Genomic DNA, 14,891 nt, shown 5'->3' with positions numbered 1-14,891 from the left:
CAAAAAATCAATAACTTTATGGTTTTGTCTCAATATCCGTCCAAGTACTGGGCATTTTACCTTAATAATATTTCAGACTTTTGAAAGATGCGATCGACTTGTGCAACGAATTATGATAAAGACAAAGAGAGAAAAAGAATATTTAGTGAGGCGTGCGGTCTATGTGTGTGTATTTCACTTATCTAATGTTTTATTCTGCGTCTGACGTGCTCTGTTACCAGTACATCCTCTCAGTAGGGCGTCGGCTTAGCTTCCAAATCGAATAGATCTCGAGTATAAATGGACGCGCCAAGAGTCAGGTGGTTAAGAATTTAAATGTGCATTCGCGGTTTAATTCTGAATCAAGTTTATTCCAAGTATCAAGATTTTGTTTAACGTTCGCTCGCAACAAACTAAAGTATTTTGAAGAATTATAAACTCTCTTGAAACGATAAATGACAAACGTTAGGATTCTAAGTCTGTTAAGATCAAATCTTTTAGGCTTCGAATGATTAAAAATTTCTAAGTTTATAGTGACAATCGCGTTAAAGTCTAAGTCTCGTCTTAACCGAATTATGTTAGAGTTTCGATACTGATTTCAATGATCGCTGACCGTGCTATGTTGACAACCATTTCATCCTGTCAGTGGTGATGCGCTCAAGGATTCTACTCTGTTAGTCAAACGTGCAGAGTAGGCTGTGTGATAAGGCTTCTCCTGAAGTTTTGTCATCTTTTGGTGATAGCACTAGCTTTTGTACTTTGTACTTCATCGGAAATATCCTTTATCCTTATTTTCTACACTCTTGCAAGCGGCAAGTATCTCTTCTTTGGCGACTGGTAGTATACTTTTCTCGCTCGTCTCTTTTAATATAATACACTGCTCACCCTGCTGGAAAGGGATGAGTGGCGTTACTATTTCCATGCAGTACCCCAGGATATCTTGGTGGAGGTACATAACTTTCCTTTATTTTTTTCATCACCACTTTATATAGTCGGCCCTAATGATCTTTGTAAACTTCTTCTCGGAGCTCATTCAGACTTCGTTGTTTGCTTTCTTTAATTAATCTTTCAAGAGTACGTCTAGCTATTATCATTTTTTGGCTGCAGGCTTCAACCTTGTCCTGTCCTATGCCTGTTCTATGGTGTCTCTTCCGTGCCAGCTGTTCACGTCTTCGGGTCTGATGACATTTGCTATGAGCACGATCTACGAGTTGTTTACACCAAGATATTGGTGCTCGTCTATGGTTTTGTGATCTTCTTGGCATCATCGCGTCACAAGCTCCGACAAGACTCCTTGTCACCTGCCTAGCCTTGTTTTTTGCCGTTCCAGTTAGATCTACTTTCTGAAAAACTTGCTAAAACATGTGTGTTTTTTTATGTGGCGTAGGCAGAGCAAGCTCTGCACAAGTGGCCCTCCGACACCGGATCCCCACAGGTACTATTGTTGAACAATACTTCCGTGGAGCCCGTTAAATAGCCTTTTTTGGCTTCTCCATTGAAGTTTGACATTTCCATACATCCCCCATCCACAAAGGTGATTAGGGGTTCAGGATCAAACTCGTCCTCTTCATTCTGCATCGTCCTGCCGTCTTCTTCCTTCTGCATCGTCCAGCCGTCTGCTTCCTGCCGAATCGTCTGGTCGTCTACTTCGAGCAGCATCGACCGGCCATCCTCTGGACAGACGCAACCCCGACACCTACGTTTCTCTGCACCGGGTGAGGAAGTCTAGGCTCAATTCAGTTACCTACGTTCCTCCGCATCGGTCTGAGGAGCACTTAGAGGTGCTCAACCCTAGCTTCTACATTCCTCTGCATCGGGCAGGGGAGTGAGAGCTCAACTTTGTGACCTACGTTCTTCTGCACCAGTCCGAGGAGCGTTTCGTATCTATTACCTAGTGGCCTTCGTCTAGCAACAGTTTTACTCAGTTGCTTCGCCTTGTCCTTCCCTTCTATTCTCTTCGTCCTTTCTAACCTTCTTGATAATGGTCCTTACGTAGTTGTTTACTGCGCACCAGCCATCTTTCGACGCTAGCATAGCTGTCATCATTGACTCAGGGGTCACCCTTTCCACTGGAGTTCCATCGTCTTTGCCACTTAGCTAAGGTTTGTTCCTTTGTGGATTTCCAAACTTTCTTTTGAGTATCGCACACTGCATCTTCTGATACTGATCGGTAGGCAGAAGCGACCCGCAATGCACTTCTCCTATAAACTTTTGACAGCTTTCGTACATAGGATTTCAACAACATAGCGTCCGCCCATATTCAGGCATCGTATAACATAATTGATGTAGTTACACTGGCTAGGAGTAGCCTTCGACCCTGCGTTGGCCCACCTACATTTGACATTAGTCGCGATAGTGCAACACTGACTTTTGCTGCCCTATTGCTCGCCCTCTCAAGATGCTGCTTAAATGTTAGTCTGGCATCTATTGTGATTCCCAGGTACTTAATGGTCGGCTGAGAGTCTATTTCGTGTCCGTCCACTGACAGCGTTATTGTCTCTATTTTCTTTCTACTAAATATAAGAATAGCCTTCGTTTTATGGCTAGCAAGCTCAAGTCCAGTCTGCTTTAGCCAATCGAGGATTATACCTACTGCATCTTTAGCGATTTCCGTCACCGCTTCCTTTTGCTTTGCTACTACCACTACTGCAATGTCATCTGCAAACCCTACAACCGTTGCCCCTTGGGGTAGCTCTAACCTAAGTACTCCATCGTACATGATGTTCCACAATAATGGGCTAAGCACTGACCCTTGTGGGACCCCTCCGGTTACTTGATAGATTTTTTTGCCGCTCTCTGTATTGAACGAAAGGGTTCTGTCTTTCAAGTAGTCAGGCATAATCCTTCTTATATATGCAGGTACCTCTTTTATCCGTAGTGCCTCGTGTATCTTTCCCCAGCTGGCTGAGTTAAACGCATTTTTAACATCCGGTTTAATAATAACACAGTACTTCTTGGATCCTTTTTTCTATCTTTTTCCATCTAATGCAGTTCTAGCGGTGTCGACTACTAAGCTTACGGCGTGAAGAGTGGAGCGTTTTTTCCTGAAGCTGTATTGATATTCCGCTAGTCCACCTGGTTTTTTTATGACTTGGTCCATTCTAACGCCAATTATGCGCTCTAAAATCTTGCCCGGAATGTTCAGCATGCAGAGTGGTCTGTATGAGACAGCTTCTCCAGGTGGCTTATCTCCTTTTGGTAGTAGCACCAGGCGTTGCTTCTTCCAATTCTTAGGAAACGTCCCTTCTTCGAGACATGAATTGTATTATAATTGCCCGTCTTGCTTATTTGAATGTAATATTGTGTATGCCATCTAGGCCTGGAGTCTTGTTCCCAATTTTTTTGCATGCAGCCAGTACTTCCTCTGTGGTGATTATTGGAATGATTTTGTCATTAGCCACCGCTTACGAAATAGCTGTTACTTTCAGTTAAACAGGAAACAGTGTGGTCACAATACGATCCAGCAATTTCGGGCTCTCAGGAGGGGGGAAATAACCCCCTTTATCTTCTTCATTACCACTTGGTACGGTCGCTTCCAGGGATCCTGTTCAACCTCGTCCTGTAACTCTTTCAGACACCGTCGTTTATTTTCGCGGATTTTTTTCTTAAGTATCCGTTTAGCATCCTTCATTTCTTTATGTAGGGCGTCTACTATTTCTTTACCACGACCAGTCATATAGTATTTCTTCTGAGCCCGCTGTTCCTTCTGATTCGATATCCCACCAGTATACTGGCGGTTGTCTATTGTTGGAAGCCCTCCTTGGCATCGTTGCGTCGCAGGCTCGGGTAATATTTCCCATTACCTGCTCGACCTTATCATTCGCAGATCTAAACAGCTGTATTTCTCCTAGAGCCAGCAGGAATGTCTCCTTATCATAATCCTTCGTTTTCTAACCGACTCTTTTTGTCGTTGCCTTCCCGTTCGATTTCTGCTTTGATTTTCTTATCTCTATTATTACTGTTTGGTGGTCACTATTTGTGTAATGATCGCTCACCATCCACGATCTAATTAAGCCAATCAGGCAGCTGCTGAGAAACGTGAGATCCATGATGGACCCTGCGTCTCTTCTTTAAAATGTGTAAGAACATCCCTGATTAACTAAGACCAAGTCAAGAAGGGCGAATGCTTCCAATAGCACTCGTCCTCTTTTGTTCGTCCTTTGGCTGCCCCACTCTACTGCCCAGGCGTTGAAATCGCCTGATACCTTTCTCACGGACATACTGGCTCAGTAGGTTCTGTGCAGTCGCGCAGTGATTCATATTCGACTGCACTATTTTCATTTTCTTTGTCTGTCAGTGACTTTTACTGCAGCTCGGTAGACTGGGCATGAATAGCTACCAGCTGCGTAGTCACTCTTCCCACCTGTGCCTCCTTTGCAGAGTACACAGTTGGGTTGGTTCTTACACTCCTTTGCTTTGTGCCCATCTTTGCCACATTTAAAGCAAAGCTCACTTCTGTCTTCAGTTACTGTGCAGTTTCTACCGATATGGCCAAAACCTAGACATTTATAACACCTAAGCAATTCGTTTTTGCGGTTATCCACCCGGATCCTACAGTTGACATATCTTATTCTGATCTTCTGTAGCTTAGTGATCTTAGCCGCTATCTGAGCTGGTACCCGTATCACTGCAATCTGCGCGTCACCATACGTCTTTCGCAGAGATCTTATCGTAGAGACTTCTATAATGTTGTCTTCGCCAATTTCCTTCTGTATTCCTTCTAGTACCTCCTCTTTTGAGGTAAGCATATCCAGATCACTTACTTTAATGGTTTTTCCTTCTTGAAGTGCTTTTATTGTGGCGCTTTCCACAAGTACCGATTTAACTACTTTTTGGAAGTCTGAGGTTTTGACTTTTCTTGTGCGTTAAAGCTTTATGAGAAGATCTCCTGCAACTGTTCTGCGTATTTTATTTACGCTATTTCCCAGTGTGACGGAGCCGCTTTCATTTTTGACAAGATGTCTGCATAGCTCTTTCCTTCTGCAGCCTTGATGATTAAAGCATCCGATCTGGGAGGTCTTGCCCGCTTCGTTCCATCCCTGCTGGTCCTATTCTGGTTTGTAACGCCAGCGACACTTTTATCCTCTTTGCTTGCCTTTTTCTCTTTTTTTTTTATTTACTTGTGAGGACTGTCATGCTGCCTTTTTAGGTTGATTATCCTCTTTTTTATTTCCTCCCTTTCTATCCAGTGGAGTAGTTGGGGCCTATTCCGTTGTACCCGCCTTCCGAGATCTGAGATTTAGGGTTGTCTGGGTTTCCCTCCCCTGAGTTTCCGGGCGCTGGCATTGCTGTAAGTTATCTTCTGCTATGCAGAGATTCTTATAGCTCGCTCTTATGATTCGGGCAAGATCTTTAATTTACTAGTGCACATTGTGCCTGTCCCTGACATACTCTATCAGTTCATCGATTCTGCTGCCAAGGCGATCCAAGTGTGCATTCCTTTGCGTTATGCATGCAGCTCTTTTATCCCTGTCTGCATCAACCTCCATTTCCATATCACCTGCGTCTCTACATGCATCAGTGATAAACCTATGCGGCTACTGAGTGAGTTTACCCCGCCCCCCCTCCCCCCAAACTCCATGGGGCCAGCTCGACCACTTGGGCTTTCAGCCGATCGGAATTGACGGCGGGACTGAGCACTATGGCTTGACCCGCTTGGGGTAGTAATGTTATTAACTCACTATCCATGTTTGATTCATCTTCGGGGTTTTTTCCCCTAGCCTGTTTGGTCCGCGGAGCATATTTTATTTTCGTTCTACCCTTTGGCCGGTTGAGGAAACCTCGACGCGCCGATGAGCATTCCCCTGTCCGCCACCCAGGGGACGCGCCACATACGGGGTATCGACATCCCCGCGCGGGTGTGTATGTGTGTGTGTGTGTGTGTATATTTGATATTTTATTCCTTCTGCATAACCTAAATCTGTGCAGCGATACGATAACAAAATTAGACATTTTTCGCTAGCTATAACAAATTATTACTATTGTTAAATTCTAAAACTTTAACAATTCAGTTTTATCTAGTATTTGAATAACTTAATACCTGGTCGTTTGCTTAAATCTAGTACCTTCAGATTGTTTGGCATCGCATTATAAGTAAGGATAGCTTTATTAATACTATTTTTATCACTTTCTCTTATATTGTTTTTGTGTATAATAAAACATTTATTCCTAGTAACACTAGTAGAAATCTGGAATTGTATTTTAGAATCAGTGTAGTGCAGTCTAAGTCCTTCAAAAGTAAATAATTGCTCTAAATTTAGAGGGTTATCGAGCACAATAAAATTATTTTTATCAATCATCTTTAGTATTGCTCTCTGTGCCATTTTTTACAGTTAGGTTTTTTCATAAAACTACTCCGGCTTTTTTTAAGTAAATTAAATTTTGAACACATTCACAGTATCTAAAAATTCTAAATACCCAACTGAAAAAAGTTTTCCAAGTAGCGAAGCCTAATTCACCAAAAATTAACTTCCCGTCCGTGCGCAGGACCTGATGTTCATAAGAAGTGACTTTATATTACGCATCATACTTGCTTGAGCCAACTTTTTGCTTTCTCCTAGGGAAAGCTTTGTAAAAGTAAAATTTTAATTTCGCTAAAATTCTGTAGAAACGCATTTGGAGGTGTTTAGAGTTCGAATCATGCGTTTTTAGAACATATCCGTCCGGATGGATGTGTGTGTGTGTGTATTTACGTATACCGTTATGATTCTGGAACCACGCGACCAATCGTAATAAAATTTGACATGCACATATGTTTTCTGATTCTGAATTCGGGAGAAAAAATTTTTTTATGATTCTGACCATTTTATGGCCATATTATAGCCATTTATCGATTTTTGAAAGAATATTTTTGCTTTTTTTTGATGAAATAATTTATACAATATATCTAACAATAGTGTATCAAAAAGAGCATAAAATTGCCTACTTTTTGCCACAAGGTTTTCCAGATTGACCGTTCCGTTCAATTGTTATGATAAAAATGGCGTTCTTTAGTTAAAAATCCATATCTTTAAAACTAAATAGTCAAAAAATTTGAAAACAAATTATGATAATATAAAATAATAATATCTACTTGCTGTAAAAATCAAAAACTAAAAAATATGGGTTTTCTATGTCGTACGATTACAGGAGTAAAAATGCTTTATTTAGGTTGGAATTCTGGAAAAATATCGATCTTTTGATCACCTCGGCTAGGTTCTTTGTGCAGCTTATGAAACCATTTAGTTTAAAAGATATGAGGATTCAAATTCTTTGTCTCTCACCCTGTATAGCCTGTGTAACTTAAAATTACTATTTTTAAAAATAAATGTAGTAGAGTCAAACGTGGGAGGATAACCCCTGGTTTCCCAGAAAAACAAACAACAATATTAATGAATAAACTTGGCAACGTTTCGTCCTGGGCGAGGACCTCTTCAAGCCTTTATTAAGAAAAACAGAAAAAGAAACTTATAAGTGTATAAAAATATTTTTTACAAAAAGTATAGAACATCATAAACTTTGTTGTTAAACAATAATTAAATAATAAATGGTCGTACCATATTAATAAACTAAAATAATATCACAAGAGACAATAACGTCTCAATAGTCATAAAGGTTTCTCAGTCAGTAGAAGACGCGTATAAATCACAAGTATGTATTGAGACTGCGCAGCGGAGATACCCCAAGGAACTCTAGCTCACTTATTCACACGCACACACAGAGCATATGGGCTGCCAAAGATCCACAAAAAAGATGTACCTCTTAGACCTATTATTTCAACAGTTAATAGTCCCACACATTTTTTAGCCAACTTCATCTATAAAACTCTTAGACGTTGTTTTAAAAATCCGGCTTCACACATTGACAATAGCTTTCCTTTGAAAGAAAAATTAACTAATATAATTATTCCTCAAGGATATATATTAGTTTTCCTCGATGTGAATTCTTTGTTTACAAACATTCCTTTGGCGCTAGTTTTATGCAGTTTAGACAAACGTTTTAAAAAAATTCAAAGTCATTCTAAAATTCCTTTTGAAAACATAATAGAGATAGTAAAATTCTTATTTGATAACACATACATTCTGTTTGATAATATAATTTATAAACGAATCTTTGGCACACCTATGGGCTCTCCTATTTCACCGTTGTATGCAGATATAGTTATGGAGGATTTAGAAACTACTGTGCTCAGTGAATTGAAAAATAACCATAACTGCGTACCTCTTTTTTATTTTAGATATGTTGACGATACAATTTTATGTGTGAGAGAGAATGAGTTAGATCTAATTCTAAACAAATTTTATAGTTATAATATACACTTACAATTTACGCATGAGTTACAAAATATGAACATGATTCCATTTCTAGACATTACTTTAACAATAAATAACAATAGTATTATTAAAAATTGGTATCAAAAACCTACAAACACTAATAGAGTTTTAAATTTTTATTCAAATCATACAATCCAATTAAAACGCAACATTATTTACAATCTAGTATATAGAGCTCTTCTTTTCTCATACAAACAATTCCATAAAGAAAATTTAGTGATAGTTAAAAAAATTCTCAGCGAAAATAGTTATCCGGAAAAATTTATTGATAGTTGTATTCGTTATCGTGTTAGAATTCAAAAATTGAAAATAATGTGCCTACTATAAAAAATGTTATGTCGATTCCGTTTCATGAACAATTGTTTTGTACAGTTGTCTTCTTTTAAAAAATATGGTTTTACTATTGTACCTCGAATGTCGAATAAATTAAGTAATATTATCAAGTTAGGAAAAGATAAGCTGGATAAATGGTGTGAGACTAATGTCGTATATGAGATTTCTTGTAATAATTGTAATGCTACTTATGTAGGCCAAACCAAGAGAAATTTAAGCAAGAGAATAGATGAGCATAAAAAAACCTCTTTAGATAAAATATCACCCATCCCATCCTATATAAATAATTTTTCACATAGTTTCAATTTTGAAAATGTTAAAATTTTAGATAAAGAACCAAATAATTTTAAAATAATAATTTCAGAAAGTATTTTTATTAATATTAATAGTAATAACATTAATAAACAAGAAGATTTTAACTGAATTGGCGAAAAATATAAAACTTAAAATAGATATTTAAATAAATCAGATTCTGTCAGGGCCGAGCACTTGCTATGTATAGTAATAGAAAACAGACCGAAGAATCGGATTCCTTTGGTTCCGTTACCCCAAAATAAAAAAATAATCATTCAAATAGCTGTAGTAGATACTGAGAAATGTTGGTACAAATATAGGCAACGTGGGTGCTGCGCGCGCCTATTACTATACATACGCGTCTCCTCCGCCGCTGCCCCGTCCGACCACTCGACTGCGAGCGAGTGCTCGGCCGATTTTCGTGAACTTTATAACGGGTTTTCGCATGTTTCCAGGCACTTGATCGAAAAACTAAAATATACGTTTTGTAGCCCACGATGTCAACTTTTCGACCCTTCTTTTGAAATTTCAATCGGACTTACGGTAGAGCACATAGGTCTGCCAAAAAAACTCATTGCAAACTTTGAATCGCGATTTTGAGCAAACTAACAATCCGACATCACTCAACTTTTGCACATATAAAGAACATTATAATCTCTACTTTTCCCTAAAATTTTCGCGCTCCAGCTCAAAAAATGATGGAGCTATGAATTTTCGAAAAAACGCCTAATTTTTCGGTTTTTCCTAATTATCTCAGGACCTAATTATTATTATACCGATTGAAGCGTTTGACCTCTAATTTTGTAGATATTTCTATTCTCTACAAATCATCTTCGTAAGGCATTCTGATAGCTCCTTTAGTTTTAAAGTTATAACCAAAAAAATACCAAAATCGCGTTTTTTTGCAATAAACTGTTAATAACTAACAATAAGGAACGGAAATGCGAGAGAAAAACATATACCTTATTATCTGCGTATCATTCTATCATAAATAAAAACTTCGTAAATGTTGATGGAAATGAGTCCAGTTTTGCTACTCGCGGGTTTTTGCGGTCGCAGAACACGAATATCGTGACGGCAACGCTTCCCGAGGTACCTGGTTCCCGGGGGGGGGGGGGGGGGGCAGTATCACTTCTTCTCCTAGAGTTTTGTGGGAATTTGATAGTAATTAAGTGAAATACGTTACTCAAAGATTTCAGGGGTCACTGAATATGGATATGGTGTTATGCTCAACATTATCCTTGGAGACGACATTAATACTGTCTACCCCAGGCACCAGGTACGCAGAAGGCCCTTGCCGTCGCTATATTTGTGTTCAGCGACCTCAAAAACCCCCGAATAACAAGTTTCGACGAATCATGTTATTAATTTCTCGTGAATCTTTAGGAGATGACGTTGATACTGGCCACCCTGAGCAGCAGGTACTTCGCGGAGCGTTGCCGTCGCCATATTCGTGTTCAGCGACCTCGAAAACCCTCGACTGACGAGTCTCAACAAAATATGTTACTTATTTCCCGTGTAATTCTAGGAAACGACGTTGATACTGGCCACTCTCGGCCCCAGGTACCTCGGGGAGCGTTGCCGTCACGATATTCGTATTCAGCGACCTCGAAAAATCCCCGAGTAACGAGTTTTGACTAATTATGTTTCAAATTCTAACAAAATTCCAGAAGACGACATTTTATACTGTCTACCCTGGTACCAGGTACTTCTGAGAGTATGACCGTCGCGAAAATCGTGTTAAGCTACCCCAAAAACCCCCGAGTAATAAAACTGGACTTTTTTCCATCAATATTTACCGAGTTTTTGATATCACATCAATATTTTCACCAGAAAATATTTAATAAAAAAAAAAAAGAATAAACCACAAGTGTAAAAATTAAAATGTCAAGTGTCACAACTTTATAATTAGACTTTGATTGAATTATTTTGGTGATGACTAGTAATTGAAGTGCGGACGCTTTGCAAATATATCTTTTTGAGAATATAGCAATTAAGAGCATATTTTATGTTATTTTTATTTGCACAATATTTTGGTAGTTCCTAGATATTGTTAAAAAATACCATTAAATAAAATGTTTCCCGATATTTTAACATTACAAATAATAAAGTAGAAATAAGCAGCTTATGACAATCGAAGATAGTAAAATCCCCTATGATTAATTCGATAAACTTCGATTGATTATGAAGTCAATGAATTATATCTTTTTAACGTATGCAAATGTTCATAAGCACCTAAAAATAATAGTCTATAAATACTCTACTCCAAAAAATAAATAAAGCAATCATTATTTTTGAGTTTCTTTCTTTTACTACAATCTTTATTATTTAAGTTTTATATCTCTATTTTCGTTTTAGGCGAGTCTTGCATCGAGATGTGAAACCACAAAACTTACTCATAAGTGAAATTGGTGAATTAAAGCTAGCTGATTTTGGTTTGGCTAGAGCGAAATCAGTTCCATCACATACGTATTCCCATGAAGTAGTCACTTTATGGTACAGGCCTCCAGATGTTTTACTCGGTTCGACAGAATATTCTACTTCATTAGATATGTGGGGCGTTGGATGTATTTTTGTAGAAATGCTAACAGGAGTGCCAACTTTCCCAGGTGTGCGTTGCACTTATGATCAGCTGGATAAAATTTTTAAAATCCTTGGCACACCTACTGAAGATACATGGCCTGGAGTCTCTCAGTTACCTGCTTATAAACCCAATAGATTAGCATTTTACCCTATAAGAAAACTTGGCCTTTCATTCCCGAGATTGTACGATATTGCCGAAGTTGATAATATGGCATCATCTCTTCTTAAATTAAATCCAGAAGAAAGAATTGGTGCTGAGGATGCTTTACATCATCTTTATTTTGCTTCATTACCCAAAAAAATTTATGAATTGCCCGATGGTAAGTTTTTTGTTGTAAATTTTATGATATTTAAAAGTTTTTTTGTACTAAATGATGTGTTTATTTGGTAATTGGGGCTGATGCGCATACGCTTTAGATAAGAATGGATCACCATGCTCGTTGGATTCACATAACTCTAGTTAACCTGGGGCCAGCAATTTCAAAATGCAAAAGTTTTAATTACCAACGTATATAATTTTTTTTGTAACAATTGTAACTGCGAAAAAAATCAAGATGAAAAAACAGACTCTATCCCCTTCAATAAGAGTAACAACATCCATCCAAAAGCCCTGGCACTGTTGATCTAACAGACCTGTGCTGTTGATTTAACGACTGTTGCTGTATGATCCATCGATTTATGTCCTTAAATCAACCGTACTTTGTATTAATGCAATAAAAAGATTTTTTGTAAAACATGCACGATTTCAGCGTTTTTTAGACCTAAAAAGCGGTCCTTAAGTGGCCTTTTTTGACCGGCCTGAAAAAAGCGGGCAAAAAAGCTATTTTGCCCGCTCTTTGAAAAATTCGTAAAAATAATTAAAACATGTACACATAAAGAAATATAGGTATATTGTTGTGACCGAGCCTGAACGTTGCGCGATTCGAACACCAAGAATCGCGCATAGCGACCTTAGCAACGAGATTAACGACGTCACGGATGTTATTGTTTATGTTTAATCTGGTTCTGTCAGCTGTTGAGAACAGTTGTGTTTACGTTTGAATAAAGAGTCCGAGTTCAAGAGTGATTTTCTATAAATAACGTGTTGTTATTTTTATTATCCGAACCCGGTCATAACAATATATAACATTTAAAGAACCAAATAATTTAAGGTACCGTGTCAAAAAAAAGTCACCTTAGCCCCGCTTATAGGCACAAAAAACGCGGAAATCAATATATTCGTTACAAAAACTATAGTGTACACCAAGGGCTAAGCAGGCTTTTTGATCTTCTGTGGATATTGTAGTACACGTCTGCGGCTCGTACTGCAATCTACATTCAGTCTAAATAGCCTATCTTACGCTCTTGGTACACACTATACTATTTTTTCTATTTTCTGGTAGATCCATTTTTTGCACAATTCTGACCTAGAATCTGTAAACAACCATTTTAAGCTGGAATTAATAGTTTTAAATTATTTTAATGTTATTATATCATACAGCAAACGTTCAACACACGATCGCACTGAGACACAATTTGAGTGGTCTTGTATACTAATCACCATAGAATCTTAGCGCTTACAAGTAGAAAATACATTGCTTATGTAGATAGAAATGATAAAGTTTTTTCATTTTTCTCTTGTTTAAATGCTTGCTTTGTAATTAGGTTACTAAACTAGGATATAAAACTACAGTTTCACGTATATGAACGTAAAAAAACCGCTGCTAATTCCTTGGCACGTAGCTTCCTTCAACATTATGTATTACTTTGATATCAAAATTGTTTTTACTTCATGTATAATTCTATAAAGTTTTTACTTTTTTGTTTTATAGATAAAATTATTTCTAATCAACTACATACACATATCAATATAATTCTCTATCCCTCTCCTTCTTTCGCATTGCTATAATTATTAAACTGAAATCCAAGTGATGCAGTTTTCATTTATACAGTTGCTTTTTCACTCTAGTTATTGTGCGCTACAGAAAAACGACTTTTTTCATTTTTTTCATGTTTTTTTCCTCTGCGAACACACATACATCCGTACGGACATTTTATAAAAATACTATTTTTCCACTAAAAAGGCATCAAAACATTCTTCCTACTTGTTTTTGCACAAAGTCCAACAATCTACTTCTACTTCTTCTATTATATTAAAGTGCTTAATGTACCTGTGTGCTGTGAAGTCATTCACATCTTTTCTCAATAACTTAACATTTAGGGGTTACCCTAACACCTAGACATCATCTATGAGGCGGATATAATTTTGGGCCTTAAAAATTTTGGGCTATTTAAATTTTCCTATGTGCCGTAAAGCCATTTACATCTTTTCTCAACAACTGGCATATTTTATTATTTATTATTATTTATAATTCATAGCGCATTATTTACATGTTGCCCATATATATCTAAAATAGGAGATATTTTATTTGTTTATTATTAATTTATATATACTTACTTCTACTATTATATTAAAGTATACTTAAGGTATCTGTGTGCCGTGAATCCATTCACATCTTTTCTCAATAACTGATATATTTTATTAGTTTATTATTAATTTAATATTTCATGATATACGATATTTTTCTTATATATCTTATTTGAATCATCATTATTTCTACTTTCATCCTCGAAACTTAAATCTTTTTTAAAAGTGAAATTGTTAAATTGGTTTAAGGTAGTTCACTCGGTCTAGTAGTCTAGTTTTAGAATTTGGAATTTTCAAATACTATTTTATTATCATTAACCTCTTCAGTCTGTGGGTATAAAAACTATAAAATCACATCCTTTGAGCACAACCCAGGAGTGTATTATGAAAAAAGAGACGACCTCCGTTTCACTTAAGCAGATTGGAAAATAGTAACATTCATCGATATAGGTTCACTATATCACAACGGATCTTTCGTCGTAGGCCGATTACAAGCTCTAAATACAACATGCCCCACCGAAAGAGCCGAATGTTCCTTACTTTTCTCCAGGGCAAACTGTTTACTAGACAAAAACGAGCAGGCAGAAAATTTGTTCAGGCAACTACGCGACGACACAGCAGAATTCATAAAAACCTGGACAGCAAGGCAAACTACCCCACGTCTATAGTAAAAAGAGTAGTGCCATTCGGTTTTATTGGTAGCTTAAGCAAAACTCTCTTCGAAACACTATCCGAAGACGACAGCGTATACTATAATGAACAAATAGACCAATTGTTCAAGAATCAAAAAGTAATAGTGCATCTAGTAGAGGAACAGGCTCACCTTAGTCAAAGCAGATTTAACAAATTAGTTAAAAATTTGATGGACCTACAAGACAGACAAGAAGAGTATTTTTCCAAAACACAAATTCTAGGAAGAAACATGTACGACGCTCGTAACTAAATCACCGTATTAATCTACACAGTACATCTCATAGAATGGT

The 14,891-nt window shown here is 37.4% G+C and overlaps 1 protein-coding gene across 8 annotated transcripts in view; it reads left to right on the top strand.

The window, feature by feature from the left end:
• The window catches only part of LOC100680454 (cyclin-dependent kinase 14), a 132,342-nt gene that overhangs the window by 88,253 nt on the left and 29,198 nt on the right, over positions 1-14,891 (top strand). For all 8 annotated transcript variants that reach the window (XM_032601408.1, XM_032601407.1, XM_032601409.1 and 5 more), the window contains one exon: positions 11,277-11,821. In XM_032601408.1, the coding sequence (XP_032457299.1) occupies positions 11,277-11,821 (545 nt within the window). The remainder of the gene's footprint in view (positions 1-11,276; positions 11,822-14,891) is intronic.

The sequence above is a fragment of the Nasonia vitripennis genome, assembly GCF_009193385.2.
Source record: "Nasonia vitripennis strain AsymCx chromosome 1 unlocalized genomic scaffold, Nvit_psr_1.1 chr1_random0012, whole genome shotgun sequence".
In the NCBI taxonomy this organism is placed as follows: domain Eukaryota; kingdom Metazoa; phylum Arthropoda; class Insecta; order Hymenoptera; family Pteromalidae; genus Nasonia; species Nasonia vitripennis.
Note: the sequence above shows the minus strand (reverse complement) of the source record. Positions and strands in the feature narration are given on the sequence as shown.